We start from the raw sequence: 26,477 nt of genomic DNA, 5'->3' as shown, positions 1-26,477 counted from the left end.
GAGAATAGTATAGAACAGAGCGGGTGGAAGAAAGATTGCAGTGGGTTCCGAGGAGTGTATGAAAGGGAAGATTATATAATCATAGTAAAACTCCCCATTTTGCTTAAATCCATGGGTCATTGTAAAATAAATTATATCAGTCTTGAATTACTTGGATAACCGTCTCTGCCTTTCTTCTTTGCCTTGCCAGTGAAGATCTAATCTGACGCAATATTCAAAGCCCAGTTTCCTTTTGATTATCTATAAAGGTATCAGATTTGAGGTCTTGAAAAATCTTTCCATTTTACTTGTGGTAATGGCATGATGGGCTGAATATATTAAAGAATACTAATCTTTTTCATTTTCCCCCCCTCCCAGGAAACAGTTTTCCCATGTCAAATAATTAATGAGCATGAGTCATTGATAATGGTGAAGAAACTTTTTGCTACTTCTATCTCATGTGTAACATATCTAAGGGGCCTGTTTCCAGAGAGCTCCTATGAAGAAGGCCATTTGGATGGTAAAGTTTAACTAAATGGTTACTTTGGCTGGTGGAGCCCTTTTCCTCTATTTGGCAGGAGTAAAACTTTACTTTCTCACAGAGTGTGCTAATTTCAAGTCATGGGTTCTTTAAGATCAATTTGCTAATTCATTTTCCATTTTAATTTCACTATGTTTAGTGGTTTTACTTATAGGAACCATTAGTTCCTGGCTAATACCAAATCACCGAATGAAGAGAAAAGAAATATGTATGGACAAGCCCAGTAATTCTAAACTGTACCTACAAAAGCAGCAGCCAGATCGAAATCTACTTGGGTGCTGTACATTTGCACTATTTTGTGTCTCAACTGAATTTTTTTCTTTGAGGTAGACTTTGGCCTTGAGGAATTTTAATTGAGAAGTTTAATTCTTTCTGTTAACATATACAAATATGTGGAAAATATGCATACCCATGCCAAACCCATTTGTTGATTAACATGGATATGTAGACAATTATTATTCTAATCAGCTCTGGTTTTTTCTTAATTTTCTGTCTTTTCTACTTTTCTTCCTTTTATTTCTTATGTCCTTAAACTCATGATCTCATTTCCTTGTATTACAAGCTGTTTCTGTCTCCTTTCCTTCTCTTGTATTAAAAAGAATGTACCTAGGACTCTTCAATTTTTCAAAAATCTTTTTGTTTAAAAAGATGGATTGTGATAACAATTCAGAAAATTTTGCTGATTTGTCATGAAAGTGGGAAAGTATCATTTGGAAAATAAATATAGAGGGCTACAAGTTTCCTTGTAAGATGTTATTTTTCAAAATCTAACTTTACTTTAAATTTCTCACATCTGTATTTAATGATATACTTAGGCCTCATTCCAATTTAATTTTCTTAAACATTTGATTCTCTACATGAGCATCAATGAAATGCATGTGTGCTATAAACACAAAAGCATTATATTTGCAACTGTGACAGCCTCATTTGTGTTATGTCCTCTTTTGGTCTATAGGATATAAATCTGTAATAGTGAAAATGTTTATATGTAGCATATAGTTGCAGTTTCTCCTCTTGTTTGGAATATAGAATTGGAAAAAGACATATTTGGAGTAATTAACTAAGCGCTTACTGTGTGCCAATCACTAACCTGTGCATGGAGGGCAATACCATTGTTTATAGCTTTATTTTTTGTGACAGTTTTAATGGAAGTTATATATCTCCCTCCCAGTGTTTGTACTTAAAGTAGCATATATCATAAAAATGCCCAGTACTCCTAAGTTGCTCTCTTTTTGGCAATCTCTAAATGTTATACCAATATGGAATAATTTTCATATCTCTCAATAGCAATAGAGGTAACATCAATTTTAGGATAGGAAAACAATCTGAAAAGGTGAAGTGATTTATACAAAGTCATACATGAATCAGTAATTGATTTTAGACTGATCTAAACCAAAACTTTTAATGTGATTTTCTTATTCTTCCTTCCTATAGTAAGGTAGTCGAATTTCAGATGGAAATTAATATTTGAGAATAATCCATGGAAACATTTTTCATCCTTTTTTTCTTTCATTGAGAGAGAGAGAAATACCAGAGAAGTGATTTGAGACTGAGGTGTACGTTTTAAATTGGTTGATGGAGATGGTCTCAGTACTACCTTATGATAACTTAGAATTCAGCAGAAGCAAAGAAGTGACACAAATTGATTTTGCAACCAAGTCAGTTGTGCTACATTGTAGAAGGGAAGACTGCTAATCTATAATAAAAATGGGAACTAAGTCAATTATCAACATAGGATTTATTTTTAAATTAGATATTTAGTGATTCAAAATGTTTTTATAAGCTATAAACTAAGTAAGTTATAAAAATAAAATCATGAAAGGAAATACCCTTATTTAGTATGGACAATTTTAGTGCAACAGACTGTTTCTATTTTTGTAGACCTCAGTTTAAAAATCCTCCGAGAAGATAAAAAATGTCCTGGGTCACTGCATATTATCAGGTGGTAAGTAATTGAAATTCCACCAAAGTTGAACAACATTATTTTTATCATAGCTGAAATTACCCATAAGACTTTATTTGGTAAGATCATTTCCTTAAAACTATTGCCTTCTTCCTTTCTTTCTTTTCATCTTCTTTTTTTTTAATTTCCTAGAAATGTGTAACAATTTTTCAATATTATTTTAAGATACTGATTTAGTTTTGTTTTTGAAGAAAATGGACTTTATATAAGAAAGAAAAAAATCAAAATTTGATTACTCATCATATGCATGTCAGTGTCCTAAACATTATGGGAGGCCAAAAGAAAAGCAAGATGTGATTCCCTACCTCAAAATTGCTTACGTATTATTTATAAAGTACTATCAACATATTAAAAGATATAGGAATTTCTAAAAAATGATTAAATGGGAAAGGTGAAATGGTTATCAATTTAATGTATTTCAAAGCAAGAAACAAATCAGTTTTGTACTTGGGATTCTTTCTGGCTTTGCATCTGGTCCAAATTGACACCAAACATTTATTTCTTGACAGGATTCGAGGTTGTTTTGATGCTTTGGAAAAGAGATACGTAAGAATGTTTTTAAATTTACACCAGGATCAAAGACTCATCCTTTATCCCTTTAAAAGAAAAATTTAGCCTTTATTTTATTGTTGTGTTTTAACAGTATACCAGTTCCTACATTTGCATTCATGAACCAGTTTCTTTTTATTTTGTGTCTTTGTTGTCCTGTTGATGTCTTGTTTACATCAATTAGAAATGAAACCCTCATTTTTCTCTTTTACATACTCATATCTTTTTGACCACAGAATTTCCTCTGAAGTCACTGGAAGAGATCCACAGGATGTGGGAAAGGGCAGACAAGAATCTGGCATTTAGCACATTGAACATGTTCAAAATAGTGGCAATTCAATTTGCAGATATGAAAGGAAAAAATGGACTTGAATAATCGGTTTTTATTCTATGTCAGTTATTTTGTTAGCTATGTTTGGCACATGTATATAACCTGTTCCCTCAAAATAGCTAGTATTGTAGCTTGAATTTTTTTTAATGCAGCTTGAATTTTAAGTGCATTAGATTTTTCTTGCTGCCCAAGACAGCTATGAAGCGTGTAAAAATTAGAGGCACTAGTCCTAGTTGAAGAGATAATATATAAATGAACTTTCCACCACTGCTTTCTCCTTTCCCCATCTCTGTCTTCTTTTTACTTCTCAATTCCTATTCCTTTAAAAAACCTTAAGGTGAGTAAGCCTTACAATGGATTATTTAGTTGCACTGATATATTTCCTTTTTCATTGAATAGTTATTACTTATGATTTATTCAACACTGACTGGGGGGTTGAGGGATACAAAAATAAAACAGATATGAGATTGTGCACACAAAGAGCTTATAGTCCATGGCAGAAGATAGATGACATGCATGCACGGCTGATGATCAGCTATTGCACACTGGCATAGCTGTACCTGTTGTTAAAATGTTGAAGTACTCTATATCCAGTGGTAAATGGTTGCTTCTCTGAGATCCCAAATGACTCCCACCATGTCCGCCCCTTCACCCCACCAGTATCTCTTCTGGGATGTCCCTAGACTGTTCCACAATCTAGCAACTAAAGGGTTGACACCTGGCCCAGGGGGGAGCTTCCAGGAACCCAGCACCAGGGCTAAGTTGGCATCTTTTCTGATTAATCAGTACCTGTGCCATGTTGGGTTGTTAAATTTTGATTTTTTCATATCAGTTTGATATTTCATTAGAAAGTGATGCATACCAAAGGCAAGATATTGATCATGTGCAAAGGAAGTATGGAAAAGGAGGGGTTATATCCAGTGAGGGACATGAGGGAAATCTTTGGGAGAAAATGACTTTGAAGGCCCTTAGTATTTAGACAGGTTGAGAGGGGAAGAAGGTCCTCACCAGTACACCGAACAGCACTCATTCATTCTCCTTTGTCCGTTCATTTAGCAACATTTCTTGAGTGTCCATCTTTGAGGGGCAGTGAAATATAGTTAAGAGCTCAAGGTTTAGAAGAAGTCAGTCTGAAGTGAATCCTAGTTCTGCCACTTAATACCTGTGTGATCTTGGCACATAACCTACCTCTTGGTAACTTAGTTTCTTTACAATAATAATAAAACGAACCTCTTAGGGTTGTTTGAGAATTAAATGAGTTAATAATCTAAAGCAGTAGTTTTCAAACATTAGCTTGCATCAGAATCACCTGGAGGGCCTGTTAAAACACACATTGCCAGGTTCCACCCCAAAATTTCTGGTGTAAGAATTTTCATTTCAGACAAATTCCAAGTGATGCTGAGACTGCTGGTCTAGGGACCATACTTTCCAAGGCATCACTCTCACCATTGCTCACCATGTTCAAGCACACAAGCATTCGAGAACATGCCAAGTGCCTTTTACCTTTGTACATATTGTTACTTTTGCCTGCAAAATTTTCTTGCCTACCCCACACCCTTTATCTGGCTAATTCCAATTTATCCTTCAGGTCCCAGCCTAAATATTTACTTCCTCGGGGAGGCCTTCCCTGACAACCACCCCCCCCCCCAGCCTAGACTGTTCATCTGTTTAATGGTCACAAGCACTCAGTGCTGCTACTTCATAGCAATTAACACAATTGTAATGATGTACCTATCTGTGTGCTTTTTTTGTTCTCTCCTGCTGGTCTGCATGTTCCCTGAGATCAGGGGCCATTTCTATTTTTGAATGAATGAATGAACTATTAGTTAAATAATTAATATAAATTAGAGTGTTACTGTGTAGTCTGAAAATCAATTGTATGCAGTAACCAAAACGGCCACACAGTGTCACTAAAGTTTTAGTCTTTTGGGTGAAATAGGTGAATAATTTGATACAAAATTATGGTCCTGAAATTTTCTCATTTGTATCCTAGTTTTTAATAGGCTTGCTTATATCTCTATCTCTGCATCTATATATTCCATTATTCTTCCAAGCAGAATCTGTTTATAGTAATGTAGTTGTAGGGAGGGCAGAGATTTTGTAGACTTATATCAGACTTAAAATTTTTTATTTTAGATTACTTTCAAAACGCAAACTGTTTTAGAGATGCTTATGGCATAATTAACTTTTAGTAATAATGAATTATTTTGTATATCTTTTGCCTCCCAAGCTAGAATGTAACTTATAGAGACTAAGGATAGTTATCTTCTTTTTTTTTTTTTTCCATCTCTCCCCTCCCCAGCAGAACCTTGGGTATGTAATAGAGACTCACTTGAATGGATGAATAATTAGTATCCATTTCTCTGACCTTCTGAATAGTATTTTTTTCCTACTCAGATCTTTTAATTTGAAAGTCATATTTTAATTAGACTTTATTGAAAATAATAATAATATAGGTGCAAGTGTATAGTAACAATAGTTTTTTTTTCTCTTGAAGCTACACATGGCAGTACTTACAGTAAGTGCACATTTAAAGACCAAGCCTCTGTCTCTGCTTCATTGTCTTTTGGCAAGTGAAATAGTAAAACGGTACTCTCCCCCATCCTCCCTGAATTTCATTGTCTGTCCTATGCATTTTGGAAGAAAAAAGAAAACTCTATCAGAAGTTTTAATAAAAAATCACAATCTACATATTTCTTTGGCATATTATAATACATGAGGAAATATATAGGCTATACTATCTGTTTCATCTATTGGCTATTAGAATTTCATTTTCTGAGTTAATTTACAGACTCAAAGCTCTTTGTTTTTGAAGTTTTACAGACTTTTTTGAAGCTTTGTATACTTCCTGGTATATAACACGGTATATGTAGTTAAGAATAGAAGGAAAATGAGAAGATACTATTTTTTTTTTTTTTGCGGTACGCGGGCCTCTCACCGCCGCGGCCTCCCCCGTTGCGTAACACAGGCTCCGGACGCGCAGGCTCAGCGGCCATGGCTCACGGGCCTAGCCGCTCCGCGGCATGTGGGATCCTCCCGGACAGGGACACGAACCCGTGTCCCCTGCATCGGCAGGTGGACTCTCAACCACTGCACCACCAGGGAAGCCTGAGAAGATACTATTGAGAGTCTTAGATATATGAGTTATTTAAAAAATTTTAAACCATAACAAATTGCTGTGACTGTAGTGCAGTCGCAGTAATCATAAATATCTGGTTATCAATTTCCTTATAATCAGGGTTCACAGAATGCTCTAAAGACTCTCTATGTTCACAAAATAAGAGCTTATTCTATCTCTAGCTTGAAATATATATCTCAAGATACATATATATATATTTCAGTACTCAATTAATATAGCACAAATTGAACTCTTCACATAGAAAATGTATTCTGTGGGGAGTAATCTAGTTTCCGAAATTAAATGCTGTTTATTTTTCCTTAAATAGCTTTACACAAATCCGAAGGAACCTGAGGTAAGAACACATAAAGAGATGGGCAGTATATTATATTTAAATATGTTTACCTGAGTTGAGGCCATAAATTATATCACTAGACTACCATATGAACAAAGTAACTTGTAGTGAGCTTTTTCAGTGTGTTTTATTATAAATGTCACCAATTCTTTATTATGAGATTTAAAAAACTACCTAAGGGTATTGGGAAAAAAACATTGAGTAGAACTGAGCGTATTCCCTAACACGTTAACAGTAAGAATCTGTATGAAAACTACCTTTTATTTTTATTTTAAATGATGCTGAATCCTTTCTATTTCTGACCTTTGTGGCATAATGCTAAACTTTTTTTTTTATGGCTAACTTAATTCTCTCCCTTCTGACATTTTCATAGATTTTTAAAGCTTTACCTCTTTACTTCTCTCTCTAAATTTCTCCCCTCTGCTTATTGAATCCTACTCATCCTCAACACCAACTTATGTTTAAAGCTTTCATGAAAGCCTCTTTGGCTGTTTTGTTCACACTAATTTCTCCTTTCTCTAAATTCCTTTCTCCAGCAGGACCTCACAATTTAACACTCTTAATTAATTCATAAAGATTACTTTATCTCCCTAACCAGATTGTGATTCCTGAGGACAAATCTTGTCTTCTTTTCGATCTCCCAGTGTGAATTCATAGTCCTGGATACGTAATAGTAACTTGTGCTACTTTGAATGACAGCTGTGGCAGTGGCACAAATGGAGGGAGAAGCCCTTCGTTCTTTCTTCTCATTCTATCCTCTATTTTCCTCCCAGCTTTCTTTCCTCTTCCCTTTCCCTTTTGCTTGCTTTCAATTTTCCTTCCCTAAACCTATGGATTTAGCCTAACTGGTAACCTTCACAACTAAGTTAAGTGTTTTTTAGTCTTTAATATCCTTTCTTCTTTGGCAAGATTATAAACAGCTGTTTGAGCAAGGCAAAAGAAAACTGGTGCATGAGGTGGGTAACAATTCCTCAATGCCCAAGCTAAACCTATTTTTATCTTTGTCTCTAGTTTCAATTTTTTTGTTTTCAGTAGGTTTGAGGGGAGGTTTCCCAAAGTAAGATCTCTTGATAAATTGTTAATAAATTGGTCATTTCCTTAGTGCAATAAATTATTATGTTTTCTTATGCATGTAAAACTCATCTGAAACTAATGGTTTTGAGGTAGTGAAATGCTGAGGAAATTGGGCTATCTACAGAAAAATATTACAGAGTGGGAAGAAAACTGTTAAATGAGTTTTGATGCAGGCAATATACATAATAATAAAGTTAGAAAGCAAAAGCTTATTATATAAGTTCTGAGCTATCATTTATGACCCAGAAAAAAATATTTTGAACTCTTACATATTATTTCCTATAGCAGTGATCCCTAACCTCTGTGTTCACGGCACACTCTTGATTACTAGAAAATTTGGTGGCATGTTTAAGGGTATTAAAAGACTTAAAAGGACACCAAATGTGTCAGCAATAATTATGGTATAACTATGGCACAGCAATGTTCATAGTGCCTGAAAGTATCCATGGGGTTACACTGTTTTATGGTTGCTCTTTAGCACCAAGTCACTGATAGAACTATTTACCTCTTTGATCTTTTTCTTCTATGTACTCGCAAAACAGCATTCTCACATAAAGTCTTTCTTTGGCATTTATCTGATATGGTGCCATGTTTCTTGACTCATACTGGTAGAAGTATATATTGTCCCCTAAGCAAAACTGCACAAACAGTAACAACATTAATATTTACCTGAAGCAAAAATGCATTTTACACATGGACTAAAATTTGCAGCACTCTTGTGAAGAGTCTGTCATGGTACACCAGTTGAGAACCTCTGTCTTAAATAAGTTTGCTTATCCAGTCCAGAGACCAACAGAGTTTTGGGCATTGCACAAAGCTGTGGTGCTTCTGCACTTGAGGCTTTGTTCTGGTTGCTCCATCTTAAGAAAGAGATGAACTGACGAAAGTAACTAAAGTAGTGAAGAGGGCTAGTGTGTCTTTTCTGCAGGTACACACTACAGAATGGGTGGAGGGTATTAATAAGATGTGTAAGCCAAAATGTAAATATGTTAAGGAAATTTTTACACAGTTTAATGCATGATAGACCCATAAAGAATTGCTATATTTGAATATTGTGAGGATTCAAATCCTACTATTTCACCATCTGTTTTTCTTTTTGCCTGTTAGAGGTGGTCAACACCGCTTTTAATAGACTGCTTCAGGAACTGAACTATAGATGGTCCCTGCTTCTAGCCACAATATACTTTTAGATACTTTGTTTTTAAAAAAATCCTGTAGGATGAAATCCTAATTGAATGTGAACTCTATCCTGGCTGAATATTTATTCATTCAGCAAGTATTAATTGGGTTCCCCTTATGTGCCTGAAACACAGGAGTTAATGGGTAGACAAGGTCCCTGCTGTCTGGAAGCTTACGTTCTTATGAGGGAGGATAAACAATAAACAAGTAAACAAAACTTAGCAAAACAGTTTCAGATAGATCGTAATGCTATGAAGAAAATAAAAGTTGGTATGCTGGAGAGTGCTAAGGTGGGAATGGAGGAAGAAAGATTGGAGGGCAGTCCCTGGAAAGCCTCCCTGAGGGGCCACTGTTTGAGCTGAAACTGAAGAAGAGTCACCCCATGCAGGCCTGTGAGAGGTAATAGCATGTGACTGCAGAACAACACAGTAGTTAACATTGCAGGCGCTGGAGTCAAATCCCAGCTCTACTACTTACTAGCTTCATCTATAATGATGTAATACCTACTCTGAGTGTGGCTATGTAAGAATGAATAGATGTAGAGCATTTAGGGAAGTGCCCAGATATCATGATTATTATCATCAACTGGAGACAACATTTTCCAGAGTACAGTTGTGTAAAGGCCCAAAGGCAGGAAGGCATCTTGTGTGTTCATGGACAAAGAGGGTGCCCTGAGCCTGAAGCTGAGTGAGTGGGAGGGAAAGAGGCAGGAGATAAGGTCAGAGAGGTAGGCAGGGGGACAGATGAGTAAGGCCCATGGACCAAGGTAAATTCTGGATTTTATTCTAAGGGCAATGGGAAACCATTAACAAAGGAGTGACATGGTCTGATTTGCATTTTCAAAACTTTTTTGGCTGTAGAACAGAGAATGAATTTGGAGGAGGAGGAGTAGTTCGGAAGCAAGCAGATCAGATGGAAAGAGATGGTGTTGGCTTGGATAGGGTGAAGAGAATGAAGGTGAAGAGAACCAGATGGACTTGGGATGTGCTTTGGAGATAGACCTGAAAAGTCTTGCCGATGGATTGGAGTGTGGAGGGAGAATGAAAAGCTGTGTATGTTGCTGTTGCTTTGGACCATGTGGATGCATTCAGTATGATTAATAGAAACCATTGGTGAGCAGTTTAAAGACTCATACTTATTAGGCAACACATTAATCTGAAAAGCAGGAGAATGTTTTATGAGGTGTTAAGAAGAGACTAGTGCCTGCTGTAAATATACCTTCCTTGATCAATCAGACTCGGATGGAAGTTATTAAGGATTATCATCTTCTATAAAACAATTACAAACATAACTCTTTTATTAGTAGTTGCACTAGGGACCAAATAATAAAATGTTAATAAAATTATCAGCCACTAAAGGATCTACTCTCGATAGATTTTTAAAAAATAAAAGATAGCTCAGAGTATCAAAAAGCTAGAGCTGGTTGAGAAACATGGGCGGTCAGGAAGAACAGGCATTGTTTACTTGACAGGGCAACTATACCGCATCAATGCATCAACGCATCAACGGAAGAGAGGATATTGTGTATCTAGCCTGTCTGGAGTGAACCTGTTGCTGTAGGCACCTCTATTCTCACATATCTCTCGTATTGTACTCACAAAGCAACATTCTGAACTTGGTTTGATTTCTCAAGTAGACTGTCTTGCTAGAAAAAATCTTTTTCTCTTAAAAATAACTCCATTACAAGTCAGTCTTTTTAGAGTATAAGCACCATGAGCCAGTTTCCCTAGGACCTGCTCACCTATAATTCATGGGATACCAAATCTCAGAATACACAAAAGTAACAAGAACATTGTGATTTTTTCTGATCAGTCTAACATTCCATTCCCACATTGTCAAGGAACAAACACTGAAATAGATGAATGAAGGGTATTTTTTGTGTTCAGACTTAAATTCATACCCTTGCCTGTCTTTAGCACCTTCTCCAGCTCTGTGTACAGACTGCTGTTGACCCTTGAACAACACAAGGGTTAGGGGTGGTGACCCCCAAGCAGTGGAAAATCCATGTATAATTTATGGTAGGTCCTCCATATACACGGTTCCTCTGTATCCTTGGTTCATCATTCTCAGATTCAACAACCATGAATCATGTACAACTGTAGTATTTACTATTGGAAAAAAATCTGCGTGTAAGTGGGCCTGCATGGTTCAAACCCATGTTGTTCAACAGTCAACTGTACATGTATCTGGGTCAACTGTTAGCTTCAACTATTAGGCAATCACGTTATTTTAAATGGAGTATATCTCTCATGAGGAAATCTGTCCTTTATTTCTAGCTTATTTATATCTGTTTATATTTGTCCATATTTACAGCTAGCAGACAGCAGTGGTGTCTAGTTTTTAGTGCAGCATCAAAAAAACAAAAATAAAAAAACACCTGATACCATAGACCCTGGTTCCTTTCTGATTTTTTCTAGCTTTCCTGTTGCCATTCTAGTCTTCCCTGAATTACTACAGAATTCTCTCTCTCTCTCTCTCTCTTTTTTTTTAATATCTTTATTGGAGTATAATTGCTTTACAATGGTGTGTTAGTTTCTGCTTTATAACAAAGTGAATCAGCTATACATATACATTTATCCCCATATCTCTTCCCTCTTGCGTTCTCTCTCTCTCTTTTTTTTTCAGGAGTCTCTGAATTGTTCTCATGGTTCCCACTTCTCTGCACTCTTAAAATAGCCAAGGTGATCTTAAAAACTGCAGATCACTCCCATGCTTAAAACCCTTCAATGGACTTCTGGTTTACTTGGAATAAAGTCCAAACCCCTTAGTTAACAAGGCCCCACAACTTTCTCTACAACCTCATCTCCTACACTCTCCCCCTTGCTCACTCATCGTCAGCCATTTGGCCTCCTCTGTGATCCTAGAAGAGGCTTCCTTTCCTACTGTAGAGCCTTTGCATTGATGTTTCTTCTGCTGGGGTGCCCTGCTCTCCCCTAGCTCTGCACATGGCTGACCTCTCTCATCAATGAGGCTCAGCTCAAACATCACCTCTTTAGTGAGGCCTTCCTTGGCCCTTCCAAACCAAATCACCACCTCTCCCTTCTGTACTCTGTCACAGCATCTGCTTCATATTGTTCACAGCTCTTATTACTACCTGAAATTATTTTATTTGTTTACTTGTTTATTGACCATTTCTCCCACCAGTCTGTGTTTTCTAGAAAAACAGGGACCTTTTCTGTCATGTTCACCATAGTGACTCCACTGCCTGACACAAAGTAGACATTCAATAAATATCCTTATCATGAATGAATGGTTTCTTAACTAGTTCCACTGTTATTTACCTAAGCTGGGTCAGACACTTGACTCTGCTTTAGCTTCTCCAGCTTTAAGATGGTAACAAGAGATTATGCCATCTAACTCATTTTCAGCATGGAGGAGAAAAAGTGTTATCTTTATATCTGGAAATATTACTCCTGAATAATGTAATGCTATAAAACAAGTATGTAGGAGGTATAGTAGGTATACAATGAAAGTGTTCCTTACCTATTATCAGATAAGATTCTGGATTTTTAAAAAATAATTTCTTTCTCTATTCCCTTTGCTATTTCTAGAAAGTGACTGAGATATACCAGTTCAAATTCAAATACACAAAAGAAGGAGCCACTATGGATTTTGACAGGTAGAATCTAATTGTTTAATGAACATGAGAAATATGTAGGATTGAGGTAAACATAAGCTTCTTGAGGCCAGAGATAGGTCTTATACTTCCTTTGTAACTTCCCCAACAATCCCACAAAAACCACTATTATGAAAAGGGACTGTAAAAATTGTTTAAATTTCTGAAATCCATAGATGAAGCCAGTAGGAAAAGAGGCTTCCTTTGCTTCTTTCCTTCTTCTCCTATAGGTGATATTAGTAGGGTCTAAAGGCAATTTAGTGGTTAAGAGTTCTAATTCCTAAGGCAGAAAGATCTAGCTTGGAACCCCAGCTCTGACTATTACTGGTCATTTAACTTTGGACAGAATAATAAACCTCCCTAAATATTAGTATTCTTATCTGCAGAGTGGAATTAATAATATCTACTTCATATGGTTGCTGTGATTATTAAATTATAACGCATATACAAAGCTTTACCCATGCCTGGCACATAATAAACACACAGTAAATTGTACCTAGTGGTGGGGATGGTGGTGGTCTTTGGAGGCAATGGTGGTTGGTGGGTGGCACAGCAGTAGAAATTATATTAATGAGGCTGTCTATGTGGTGTTGATTGAAGAACTCCATGAGGCTCTATCTAGCCACTAATTCAAAGTTTCTCAATTGCTATGCCAAGATATTAACCCTTTCTACCCTCAATATAGCCAGATCAGGACTGGGGTAGATGAAACCCCTGCACTATTTACCTATAGACACAAATATTCTCATCTGTTTACCCCAGTATGTCATACAAATATAATTATCTATGTGTCCCTGTATGGAAAAGACTGGAAAGCACAGCATTTTCCTATCAAGTCTGAAATTCCAAGTTTTAGATATACTAATGGGTTAAATAGCAAGGACAAGGACATTTACTTCAGAAGGTCCTTAGTAAAGATGGAGATGTTTTGTTGAGGAGCAACATTTATTCCCCTCCCAGTAGCTTTTGGATTCAGATAGAGCTAAGTATTGCTGATGAGACGGAACAGAAGTGGGGAGGGTGGATGATGGAGAAAAACCTTGGGTGGTAGAAAGCTGCACCTCAGGGGGATGAGTTTCTCTGAAAGGAGTAACACTGAAGAGAAATGTGGCCTAATTCTCAATTTTCCATACTATTAGCTCTGTCTCATCATTTATTATTACAAGTTTAATGATTTCTCTCCAAGATTCACACCCTTAATTATCTTCTCATTTGTAAAATATACGGACAGCGTTAGGATGTGTAGTGGAAGTAAGTTCTAGGAACAAGAATTAAGGTACTAACCATCATTAGCTAACATCTGTATAACACTTTACAGATTGTTCAGCACTTTTCACACATATTCTCTCACATAAAACAGCTGCCTTTTACTCTCTGTACAACTGACAAGCAGATTAATCTCTTTTGTTACGAAGGCACATATGTCTAGAGGTGAACAGTAAAACATAAGTGGCCGAATCTGGGACTTCCCTGGTGGTCCAGTGGTTAAGACTCCGTGCTCCCAATGCAGGGGGACCGGGTTCGATCCCTGGTCAGGGAACTAGATCCCACATGCCGCAACTAAAAGTTCTCTCACACTGCAACGAAGATCCCGCGTGCTGCAACTAAGGCCCGGCAGAGCCAAATAAATAAATAAATATTTTTAAAAAGAAAAAAGAAGAAATGGTCAAATCTTTTACTAAAGGGAAGAGAAGGTAATGCATACGTGACCAAAGGTGGGCATTTGTTCAAGTGATTGTTCACACAAAATTACCTTATCACCTCTTCTATAGTAAAGAAAATTTTCCTTTTAAAAGAGTACAAGGGAGTCTTGAAAATGATTTTACATGAGTATGATTTTATGAATATGGTGTATACTGAAGGATCCCATGTGCTACATGGCAATAGCCCCTCCCTCTCATTACCTATTTCAAATTTGGTTAAATCCTGGTAGACAAAACTTTAAGTTTTTCAAAACTGAAAAAGGAGCAAATGTGATTCCTTAATGTTTGTTTTATGAATTCACACTATCTCTAGTAGTTCAATTACTAAGGATTATTTTTCAGTATTGAGAAAGGCATTGTAAAAATATATTGCAGTCATAGTCCTTGGAAACTACTCAAATGTGAGACTAATTGGGGAAAAAATTTTGGAGAGAAATAAAAAATGTTTAGAGTTGGAAGGTAATTTAGTCCAACTTGTCCATTCATTCATTAATACAACAAATGTTTATTGAGTACTTAATATAGTTGGGCACTAAACTTAGTACAGTGGAGATGAAAAATATAGCCATTCATAGTCTAGAGGGGACATACAGTTACAAACAGGGGTGAGGTATAGGGATTACCAGGGAAGACTTCCCTGAAGAGATGACACATGAGATGGGTATTAAAGGATAAATTCGGTAGAGTCAGGAAAAGAAGTGGGAAAAGCACAGTACAAGCAAAGTGAACAGCACATACAAATGCACAGGAGTAAGAAGGAACTGGGTAGTAGTTGCAGATGAAGGTGGAGGTGAGTGTGTGGTTGGTTGTGAAAGGCATTGTACACACACTGTTCTCAAATTTGATTGAAAGGTGATGGATATAATAGAAGAAACTTAAGCAAGAGAATGACATGAGTGGATTTTCCTATTAGGATATTATTTTGGTAGTAGTGTGGAGAATGTTTTGCAGTGTGGGCAAGAAGAAAAGCAGGAAGAATAGTCAGTCATTGTCATAATCCATGTAAGAGTGAGAAGGGGATGCCTCTGAGAGATAACCAGATGGTACAAAGGCCCAGAGCTGATGATTGATTTAACTTGGAGAGGTATAGAAATGTGTGTAAACTTATCTCACATAGGAGCTAACTGACATAGAGTGTCTAAGTGACTTGACCGGGGTCATTCAGCCAGTTAGCAGCAGAGCCAATATTAAATGTCAAGTCCATTGTTCTCACTATTATAGTATGCAGTTATTCGTAAATCAGATTTTTAAAAAATCAGGTCACATTGAAAATGTCTTAAAGGGAACTTGCTACTTAAGAAATCCTTTGTATATACATTGCAAAAAGTACAATAACTCCTCTAATTTACATTCTAAAATAGTCTCAAGAGTGTCCTGAGTTTATATTTATCTGATCATATAGTAAAAAGTTTTGTTCTTTTAAAAATAGATTTTCAGTATTATATGTGATTGAAAAGTATGCTGTTTTTCTATGTGGTTATAGCAGTAGCACAACCTTCGAAAGTGGGACAAACAGTGAAGATGTTAAGAAAGCCAGTGTTCTACTGATGCGTAAATTGTACATGATGATGCAGAACCTTGGACCCCTTCCTAATGATGTTATACTTACTATGAAACTCCACTACTATAATGCAGGTAGGTGGAGACCTCTAGTCAAATTCCTTCTTCAGTGGTGAAGTAAATGTTTTGGATAAATAGAAGGATTTTGGCAAGCATTTGAAAGAGATGTCTGTTGTTACACATGAAAGATTATGCTGACTTGTTCTCCTGAAACTCAACAGTTTTCTTGGTTTTCTGCCCTTTTCATTTTGCAGTGACCCCACATAACTACCATCCCCCTGGTTTTAAAGAAGGGGTAAACTCACACTTCCTGCTGTTCGAGGGGAAGCCTGTAAACCTGCAAGCGGGATTGGTCTCCACTGGCTTTCATAGCATGAAATTAAAAGTCACAACTGAGGTCACCAGAGTGTCTGATTTGGAGAACAGAGTCTTTCAGGAGAGCAGCACTACAGAGATCGCCCATCAGGGTCTAGACTGTGATGAAGAGGAAGAGGAAGAGGAATGCAACAATCACGTAAGGCAAAGCTGTAGCGACCGTCCATTGCTTCAGTTAAACCCAGTTGACATTTTTCAGTTCATACACAGGTCATATCATAGTAACAGTATCCAATGGAGTGTGCTGGGTGTAAAAACTGAAACAAAACTAGCCCCTAACCTCGAGTCTTTATTCTAAAAAAGCTATTCTAAAAAAACTATCTTTGAGAAGGAAATATACTCTGTTAGATGAAGTGGTCCATGCCTAGGAGAAAAAAAAGACTTTCTAATATACTTCTTTTTATAAAAGGTACCCATGAATTTAGGAAATTTTGGATTTTCTATAACTTATAAGAGCATATTAAACATATTTTAAAATATTATAGGTGTTTATTCATACTCACTGCAAGTATAAGTAAGTTCTTGATTACTGGGGTAGAAAATTGTTATGGATAAACCTAAGTCAGAGTGCATTCATTTTCACTGCTGTAGATTATTCTACTCTTGACAGACATTCTTTCTTCCTCTGCAATTGTTCTAAACATTCATGTATACACCTCCTCGTACACATATGCAAGAGTGTCTCCAGGGAATATACCAAAGAGTTCTAGGGCTTGCACATTTTCAACTTTATTAGGTAATGAAAAACTGTTCTCTAAAATGGTTGTACCAATTTATACTCCACCAAAAGAGGAGGGAGTGCTGTACATTATTGTCAATACTTTTTTTTTTTAAGTAATACTTTAAATTTTATTTATTTATTTAGTTAGTTATTTATGGCTGCATTGGGTCTTTGTCGCTGCGCGCGGGCTTTCTCTAGTTGCAGCGAGCGGGGCTACTCTTTGCTGGTGCGCGGGCTTCTCATTGCGGTGGCTTCTCTTGTTGGGAAGCACAGGCTATAGACACGCGGGTTCAGTAGTTGTGGCTTGCGAGCTCTAGAGCGCAGGCTTAGTAGTTGTGGCGCATGGGCTTAGTTGCTCTGCGGCATGTGGGATTTTCGCGGACCAGGGCTCGAACCCATGTCCCCTGCATTGACAGGCAGATTCTTAACCACTGCGCCACCAGGGAAGTCCCCTTGTCAATACTTAATTTTACCCAAGTTTATGTTTTCTGCCTAACTCCTGGATGTAAATGGTAATGCTTCATGATTTGATTTTGATTTGCATTCCCCTGATTATTAATGAGTTTAAGCATCTTTTCATGTATATTGGCTGTTCTGGTTTTCTTATGTATAAAGTAACTGTTCAAGTCTTTCATGCATTTTTCTATTGGATTATTTATCTTTTCCTCATTGATTTAAAAATATGTTCTGAATAGTAATTATTTTTCATTATTTATGTTGCAATTTTTTTTCAGGTTTGTGGCTTGTCTCTTCACTTTCTTTAAGATGTTTTTTGCTAAAGAGAAGTTCTTAATTTTTTTTTTTGAGAAGTTCTTAATTTTAATGTAGTCAACTCTTTTCCTCTAATATGTGCTTTTGGATATTAAGAAATTCTTCCTTATCTGAGTTCATTTTTAATATTCTCCTCTATTTTGTTATAAAAAATTTAAGGTTTTTCTTTTTACATTTTTATTCCACTTGGAGTTTATTTTTATTTGTGGGGTAAGGTAAACCAGACCCCTTTTACATTTTAAAATCCAAGTATAATATACATACAGAAAAATACATATATCATAGTGATACAGCTCAATAAATATTCACAAACTGAACACCAGGGCTGGGATGAGAGTGAGGCAAACAAGGTAAGAGTGAGTACCACCTTAAATATTACTTCCTAGGTATCTTGTTTGCCTCACCCCATTCCAGCCCTAATGAATACACATGTGAAATCAGCACCCAGATCAAGAAACAAAATACTACCAGCACCTTGAGAAAACTCAGTCTTACTTTGCAGTCACTGTTCTACTCAACAGGAGTATCTCTATCCTGGCTTCTATTAGCATAGATTAGTTTCTCTTGTTTTTTATTTTATAGATGTGGAATCATGGAGTATGAAACATTTTTTCACTGCTTTGAACATTCCAAACATGTTTTTTAGTGAAATGTATACACATTTCTGGAGGGAATAGATTTACTAGGAGTAGAATTGCTGGGTCACAGGATATGAGTACATTTAGCTTCAATAGATACTACAAAACAATTTCCAAAGTGCTTGTGCCAATTTACACTTCCATCAGCAAGTTTTGGTTGCTCCACATCCTCATCAACTGTTGGCATTTTCCATCTTTTTAATTTTAGCCATTCTGGTGGGTGTGTAGTGGTAGGTCATTGTGGTTTTAATTTGTAGTTTCCTGATGACTAATGAAGATGAGCACATTTTCACATGTTTATTGGCCATGTTGGATGTCCTCTTTCGTGAAATGTCTTTTCAAGTCATTTGTCATTTTTCTATTGGGTTCTATTGGGTTTGTCTTTCATTCTTATGGATTTGTAGGAGTTCTGAATATATATTCCACATATAAGTCCTTTGTCAGATACATGTATTGTGAATATCTCTTCAACTTTCTAACTTGCCTTTTTACTCTCTTAACGGTGTATTGTGATGAACAGAATATTAATTTTAATATAGTTCAACTTATCAATCTTTTCGGCTATCTTCGGCAGTTTTTATTTAAAAATTTTTATCCACTCTAAAGTTTACAGAGATGTACTCTATGTTTTTCTCTAACAAGGAGAAATAGCTGCAGAAACAGAAGTGATTTTTTAAATTATAAGATACCTCCATGAATAACATCATACCAAAAATATAAATAACTGACCTTTCTCTCCCCTATCTTCAAGTATTTATATATTTTGGTATGACGTTATTCATGGAGGTCTCATAATTTTAAAAATTGCTTCTGCTTCTGTAGTTATTTCCCTGTTTTTATATCTGGTATTTATTTGTGCCCCATTCATTTTTCTTGGTTAGATTGGCCCCAAATCAGTATTTTTTATTACTCTTTTCAAAGTCATCTTTTTTTTTTTTTTTTTGCGGTACGCGGGCCTCTCACTGTTGTGGCCTCTCCCGCTGTGGAGCACAGGCTCCGGACGCGCAGGCCCAGCGGCCATGGCTCACGGGCCCAGCCACTCCGCGGCACGTGGGATCCTCCCGTACCGGGGCAAGAACCCGTGTCCCCTGCATCGGCAGGCGGACTCTCAACCACTGCGCCACCAGGGAAGCCCTCAAAGTCATCTTTTAGTTGTGCTGATCTCTTCTGTTGCTTTGTTTTTCTATTTTGCTCATGTTTTGTTTTTATCTTTGCCTTCTTCTATTTCTCTGGTTTGGTTTTGTCTCCCTTATTCCAAACTGATCTCTCCATCAATATATAAACATATATATTCTACGAGTACCTCGAATTCAGTATCAAATGGAATTTCAACTTCTTACCAAACATGCTCTTCTTCCTCCCAGGTTCCTTATTTTTGTATTTCATTAAAACTTTACCAAGCAGCCTGACCAGGAATGTGTCCAACTCCTATTTTCTTCTCACTTTTCACAGTCTTTTGGTTGCCATTTCTGTCTGTTTTGTATCTGAAATACTTCTCCAGTCTGGCCCTATTGCCATTGTACTGATTCAGGCTGTCATCATTGCTTTCTTGGTGAAGGACAGCTGAGCCTCCTAACTGAGTCTCCCTGATGTCAGCATTGCCCCTCTAATTTGTCTTCCAGAGTGCCAGAGAGTGAGGGTACTAAAACTATGATGATCATTTTCAAATATTTCAAGTTGATTTATTTTGTGTAATTTCAAAGGTCAGAATGAGAGCCAGAAAATGAAAATTACATTGGCTGGGTGAGGTGTGCAGAGGTTGATTTTGGCTCAAGAGAAGGAAGAACTTTCTCTTAAAAAATTTTTAAAGCAATATCATAATGATATTAAAGTAATTTAAAAAGCAGTGCAAATCTTCCAGCTGTCCTACCATCCCATCCCATCACTACTCTTTTCTTTCCTTTTTTTTTTTTTTTTTTGGCCACACCACGGCATGGGGGGTCTTAGTTCCCCAACCAGGGATCAAATTTGTGCCCCCTGCAGTGGAAGCACAGAGTCTTAATCGCTGGACTGCCAGGGAAATCCCTGTTTTCATTTTTATATTTTCCATCCCATCTAGTCTTTTTCCACAGATATACATATTTATACATGATTTTAATCATGGTATAAATATAAATTTGTTTTATTGATAATTTTATACTTAATATTAATTTTATAGCTATGTCCTACCTTACTCTTCATATTTTTAATTTTAATGAACTTTTTTTTCCATTTAGGTATTATACCATTTTCCTACATTAAATATTTAAGTTAATTCCTGATTTTACTACTATAAATGGTGTTGTAATAAATACCTTTGTATGTATGGCAGAATTTTCCCTTATTTTCTAAGGGTATAGTATCAGCAGTGAAATTTACAGAGCCTGAAAATTTGTATAGCTCTCAAATGAGTATTATCATTTTCCAGAAGCTTCCAGCTTCTCTACCTCCTCAGGATGGATTTTCTAAAAAAGGCAACTACTTGATAAAACTGACTGTCTTGAGAACGGTGAATGCTTTTCGACAGCTGTGTTCAAGTACAGGTATATACTATGTTCAAGATAGAGTACAGATGATTGTCTCTAGGGTGTTGCAAGAGAAAATCATGATTTAGGGGGAAGGTTGAACTAGACTGACCTCTGAGGTCCCTTCCATGCTAAGATTCCCTGGGTTATATTTTGAATTCCTATTAGGAGAATAATGCCCTACTAAGCACTGTGAGGAAAATTAAGACATATAAAATATAGTTTCTACCTTTGAGAACTCTAGCTGAAGAGACAATATCTACATGATATAAAGAAAAATAATACTGGAGAGTATATGAATGATAGAAATAATATTAACTAACAATACTGAGCATGATACTCAGGGCTTCACATGTATTATCACTTTAAATCTTCCCAGCTATTTTATGAGGTAGATTCTATTATTATCCTGATTTTACAAAGGAGAAAACTGAAACTTAGAGAAATTTGCCCAAGGCTACAGATACAGTGAATAAGTAGCAGTGCCAGAATTCAAATCAAGGCAGTTGGACTCCAAAGCCTGTGCTCTTAGGATACAGAAATAAAGGTAAACTGGCACTGTGTGGGAAGGTTTCATTGAGTTGATTTTATGGATACATCAGTTTGATTGGCAGAGATTAGGGCAGAGGACGTTCCAGGCAAGTTGGAAAGTACAGTGTGGTAGCATCAGAACTTCTGTCTCTATGATTTGGAATTCCAATTCTGAACCTTCCACATCTTTTCCTGTATCCTACCTGGCTTTGCTGAAATCTCTACTTTTCATAAACTTTAACTCAAAGATTTTTAAAAGCTTTTTTAAATCATAAAATTTTTCTATTAAAATATGAAGTTTACAAAATCTTGATCAAAACAGCTTATACTGCTTTTTCACCAGTGATCCATAGTAAAGAAGTAATTTAACATAATCATCTTGTGAGGTTATTGTAAGATTGAAAAAAATATTTTAATACAATTTTCTTTTTCAGGTTCTTTCTTTTTTTTTTTTTTTAACATATATCACTTTTTTTTTTTTGTAGGAGTTTTTATTAATTGTTTGTTTTTGCTGTGTTGTGTCTTCATTTCTGTGCGTGGGCCTTCTCTAGTTGTGGCAAGCGGGGGCCACTCTTCATCGCGGTGTGCGGGCCTCTCACTATCGCGTTCTCTCTTGTTGCGGAGCACAGGCTCCAGACGTGCAAGCTCAGTAGTTGTGGCGCACGGGCTTAGTTGCTCCGCGGCATGTGGGATCCTCCCAGACCAGGGCTCGAACCTGTGTCCCCTGCATTAGCAGGCAGATTCTCAACCACTGCGCCACCAGGGAAGCCCTCAGGTTATTTCTTATCTCAGTCACAGAAAGACAAATATAAAAGATTTCTACCAGTAGTTGAAATTATTCAATATTTGTACTCTTCATTTTCTGGTGTGATCCTTAAGATCTGAAGAACAATGTAAAACTGAGATCATAGTTTGGCAATGGATTCAGAAATGATTAAAGGAGATAAACTTGAAATTTAAAATTTCTTAGATGATAAGAACTCTTTTTTTTTTTTTCTTTTTTTCTTTTTTGCGGTACGCAGGCCTCTCACTGTTGTGGCCTCTCCTGTTGCGGAGTACAGGCTCCGGACGTGCAGGCTCAGCGGCCATGGCTTATGGGCCCAGCCGCTCCGCGGCATGTGGGATCCTCCCGGACCAGGGCACGAACCCGTGTCCCCTGCATCGGCAGGCGTACTCTCAACCACTGTGCCACCAGGGAAGCCCAAGAACTCTTTTTTTTTTTTTTTTTTTCAAAATTTATTTATTTATTTATTATTTTTGGCTGTGTTGGGTCTTCGTTTCTGTGCGAGGGCTTTCTCTAGTTGTGGTGAGCGGGGGCCACTCTTCATCGCGGTGCACGGGCCTCTCACTATCGCGGCCTCTCCTGTTGTGGAGCAAAGGCTCCAGACGCGCAGGCTCAGCAGTTGTGGCTCACGGGCCTAGTTGCTCCGCGGCACGTGGGATCTTCCCAGACCAGGGTCAGAACCCGTGTCCCCTGCATTGGCAGGCAAGTTCTCAACAACTGTGCCACCAGGGAAGTCCCCAAGAACTCTTAAAACCTAACTCCACTTGGAAAATAGGACACAGAAACCAAGTAAAGAGACCAAGGAATCCCAGGACGAAACAGGGTTATGTAGAACTGTCTGAAAAACCCTGTCCCAAATGTGTCCTTATTTTATCTACCTCTGAGACATCTTCAGGACAGGTCTTACTTCCTTGTAGGGGTGGTTTAAGCTTAAGGCCTTAGGTAGTAAGGACACACAAACACAGTGGCACCTCACAGTACTCTGTGAAGTTGGACCTGTTTTCTCTGTTTCAGTCAGCTGGACGGATAGCAATAGACATATACACTAGAGAGAGGCTCTTGGACAGGTTTCTTTTTTTTTTTTTTGCGGTACGCGGGCCTCTCACTGTTGTGGCCTCTCCCGTTGCGGAGCACAGGCTCCGGACGCGCAGGCTCAGCGGCCTTGGCTCACGGGCCCAGCCGCTCCGCGACATGTGGGATCCTCCCGGACCGGGGCACGAACCCGTGTCCCCTGCATCAGCAGGCGAACTCTCAACCACTGCGCCACCAGGAAAGCCCTGGATAGGCTTCTTTAAAGAATTCACCTATGTGGTGACAATAACCACATGTTCTGGAATTGGTTGTAGAATCTTATTTAAATTTTATGCTAAGTTTAAATGCTGAGGGAAAAGTACTTCTTTCTAACAGAGGTACTTAACCCAGGCTCCTTAAAGGACTAGTAATTACTGATACATCCAGACAGCTATAAAAAGATGGAGAGCTAATGTTGCACATGTCTATTGTAGAGACTGATGGTCCTAGTTTATTAAGACATTACAGCTCTTTGGGAATTCGTATTTTTATCAATTTTTAAGTGGGGATCCATAGGCTATACTTTTCTAATTTTCTGAGCTTTTTATGAGTTTTTGTACCTTCAGAAAGGGTTGCTTTTTCTTTTTGATGAAGTCCACAAAATAATACATATAACAATATATGCCTTTTTTTCCCTGTGTGAAGGCCATTTTTTTCCCTGTGTGAAGGCCATTTCTTACCTTTTGTGCTAACACATTTGATTAAAGTGTAAATGATTTGTTTTTGAGAAATTAGAAGGTAAAGTACATTGGTGCCAAAGTAAATGGTACCATTTAAGTGTGGACTAGAAAGATATTTTCTGTAATTCCTTAGAATTGCTTTGTATTCTAATCAGTGGATTAAAACAAGAGCCTTTTCATTCAGAATCTATTTTCTCCCACTAAACTCTGAACTGAAGTTTTGCATTTTTGAGGTATAGTCTGATGATTTTCACAGTATTACATCTCTTGAAGCATATATGCCTTGTTTGATACAATGTAGTGTTGGCAAGAATATCTTAGATTCTTGGAAATAGAGTTGATTATTGAAAACGTTGGAAGAGGCACATTATCTACAGAAAATATTCAGACTTAAAAACCACACATCATTCTCTCTTTGTCATGGGGCTATAGTCCTTTTCACAAAGTTTCTTTTTGTCAAATAGGAAATTTTTTCAATTAATTTTTCTGTTCTGCATTACAGAATATAATTGTTATCCTCTGTTAACCATGAAAAGAGGAATGAAAGTTGGTTGACTTTTCCATCAGTCATATAAATCATCTCTTTTTTTAAATGAATCACTCTATAACATACCAGAGAATTATCTCCTTCTTTTGTGAGTGGGAAGAGCCACTCTGATGATCTGTGTATGTTTCATTTACATAAAGAAAAAAAGAGTACATTGATATATATATATTACAACAGAAGAAAAGCATAGTGAGTAATCTTAGGTAATAACACTTTGGATGTTACTATTATTAAACCCTAGCATTAAAAGAAGTAAGTTTTGTTTTTTTAAAAAAGGAGTAAGACTGAAAATGTTCTTTCTGGTTTAAAAAAATACCTGTAATAATCTGAAATAATACAATGTTATCATTATACTAAAACCAGTGTAATATTAGGCTCTATTTAGAGTTTTTTAAAAAATAAAGACTTTATTGAGATTTAGTCAATTACATATTGGAAAAAATATAATGATAATGTTACTTAATTATATAGAACTATATACAGTTGGCCAATTTTTCTAATACTTGTTATATGTGCTGCTAGTTTTCCATCTGAAGTTACATTGCCTGTTGGTAAACAGATGAGATTATGGTTTGTAACAAACCCAGGCATTGTAAGGAGAGTAATTCTTTTGGTATTTATATTAGGATCTCAAAATTGAGATTTAAGACTTCAGAAGATCAGTCCTTCAGACAGTGATAAAGAGGAGCTAGAAACTGAAGTATATATATATCCTCGATGGAGCCACCACCTCAAATTTGCTTCTTCCTGCATGATGGAGGGCTCCTCCTGCTTTGATAACCAAATTCAGAACAAACAGAAACCTTATAGCTAATGGCACTGGTCTGACATTAAAACAAGTCTACACTTAGCTCATTGTGAAGGAAGTTTAAAATAATATTCTAAAATACTCTAATCAACCATAAGGTATCAACATTTATTCAGTCAGCAAATTTATACTGAAGCCTATCATGCTTGACTCACTGTACAAAGATAAACACGTCAAATCCCTGATTCAGAATCGCTCAGGAGAAATGGAACAAGTAGCTGTTATATAAATAATAATAATAATCAGCATTTATTAAGTGCCTACAAAGGGCTTTATATACACATGGCTTCAATTGATCCCAACAACTTTGCATAACATTTTATAGCTGAAGGAACAGAAGTTCATAGACATTAAGTAGCATATCCAAGGTTGCCCAACTAGAAAGCATCAGAGTCAGTATCAGAGAACCTAGGTCTCTCTGGCTCCAAAGCTCATCCTCAGTCCATTAAACCTTACATTCATTCATGTAGGAGAGAATGTTAAAAATCCCACAAGAGAGCAAAAATCCTATAGAATGATTAAATTCCACTTTTATTCATGAAGGAATAATGTAACAGACTTGTTCTCCTGTTATAAAAAATTAGGAAACTGGGTAAAATATATGAAGCAACTGTTTTCAGACATTAGATAACAGGAAAGGCAAAACTGTGATCCCTGAGAGAAGAAAAACAAGGTAAGCCTTAAAACTGCACCTTCCATCAGGGGGTTCTTTCTGGACCACCGGTGTGGGAAGGGGGAACCCAAGCAGAGCATGGCATCTTGCTGGGCTGAAGAAATAGACTGGAGTTTGAGGAAGCTGAAGCACCTGGGGACAGAGTATCAGAAGGGGGGGATCTACAGAGAGAAAGAGCTCCAGAAATCATCACTGGCATCCCTTGAGTCTTTTGTTGAATATTCAGCTTCTCAAGTATGGGTTGAAATTCTACAAGGTTGGACACAGAAAACTATTGGGGGAACTGTAAAAGAGTCTAAGAACTCTCACAAGACTGACAGACATTCACCTAACAATCAGTTATGTGGAGAGACCTTGTTGAACACCTGGAACATTCAATAGAGACTCCAGAAGGGTTACACCTTAG

The 26,477-nt window shown here is 36.9% G+C and overlaps 1 protein-coding gene across 2 annotated transcripts in view; it reads left to right on the top strand.

Annotated features, from left to right (window-relative positions):
• HORMAD2 (HORMA domain containing 2) overlaps positions 1-26,477 on the top strand; it is a 73,923-nt gene that overhangs the window by 9,347 nt on the left and 38,099 nt on the right. Inside the window, exons 2-10 of one of the 2 annotated variants that reach the window (XM_029231060.1) lie at positions 358-499; positions 2,402-2,465; positions 2,993-3,029; positions 5,861-5,881; positions 6,810-6,836; positions 12,641-12,708; positions 15,637-15,642; positions 15,892-16,043; positions 16,223-16,482. In XM_029231060.1, the coding sequence (XP_029086893.1) occupies positions 358-499; positions 2,402-2,465; positions 2,993-3,029; positions 5,861-5,881; positions 6,810-6,836; positions 12,641-12,708; positions 15,637-15,642; positions 15,892-16,043; positions 16,223-16,482 (777 nt within the window). The remainder of the gene's footprint in view (positions 1-357; positions 500-2,401; positions 2,466-2,992; positions 3,030-5,860; positions 5,882-6,809; positions 6,837-12,640; positions 12,709-15,636; positions 15,643-15,891; positions 16,044-16,222; positions 16,483-26,477) is intronic. The other variant, XM_029231051.1, reaches the window with a different exon arrangement.

This window comes from Monodon monoceros, unplaced genomic scaffold, assembly GCF_005190385.1.
Source record: "Monodon monoceros isolate NGI ecotype Baffin Bay Population unplaced genomic scaffold, NGI_Narwhal_1 Super_Scaffold_1, whole genome shotgun sequence".
NCBI lineage: Eukaryota > Metazoa > Chordata > Mammalia > Artiodactyla > Monodontidae > Monodon > Monodon monoceros.
Note: the sequence above shows the minus strand (reverse complement) of the source record. Positions and strands in the feature narration are given on the sequence as shown.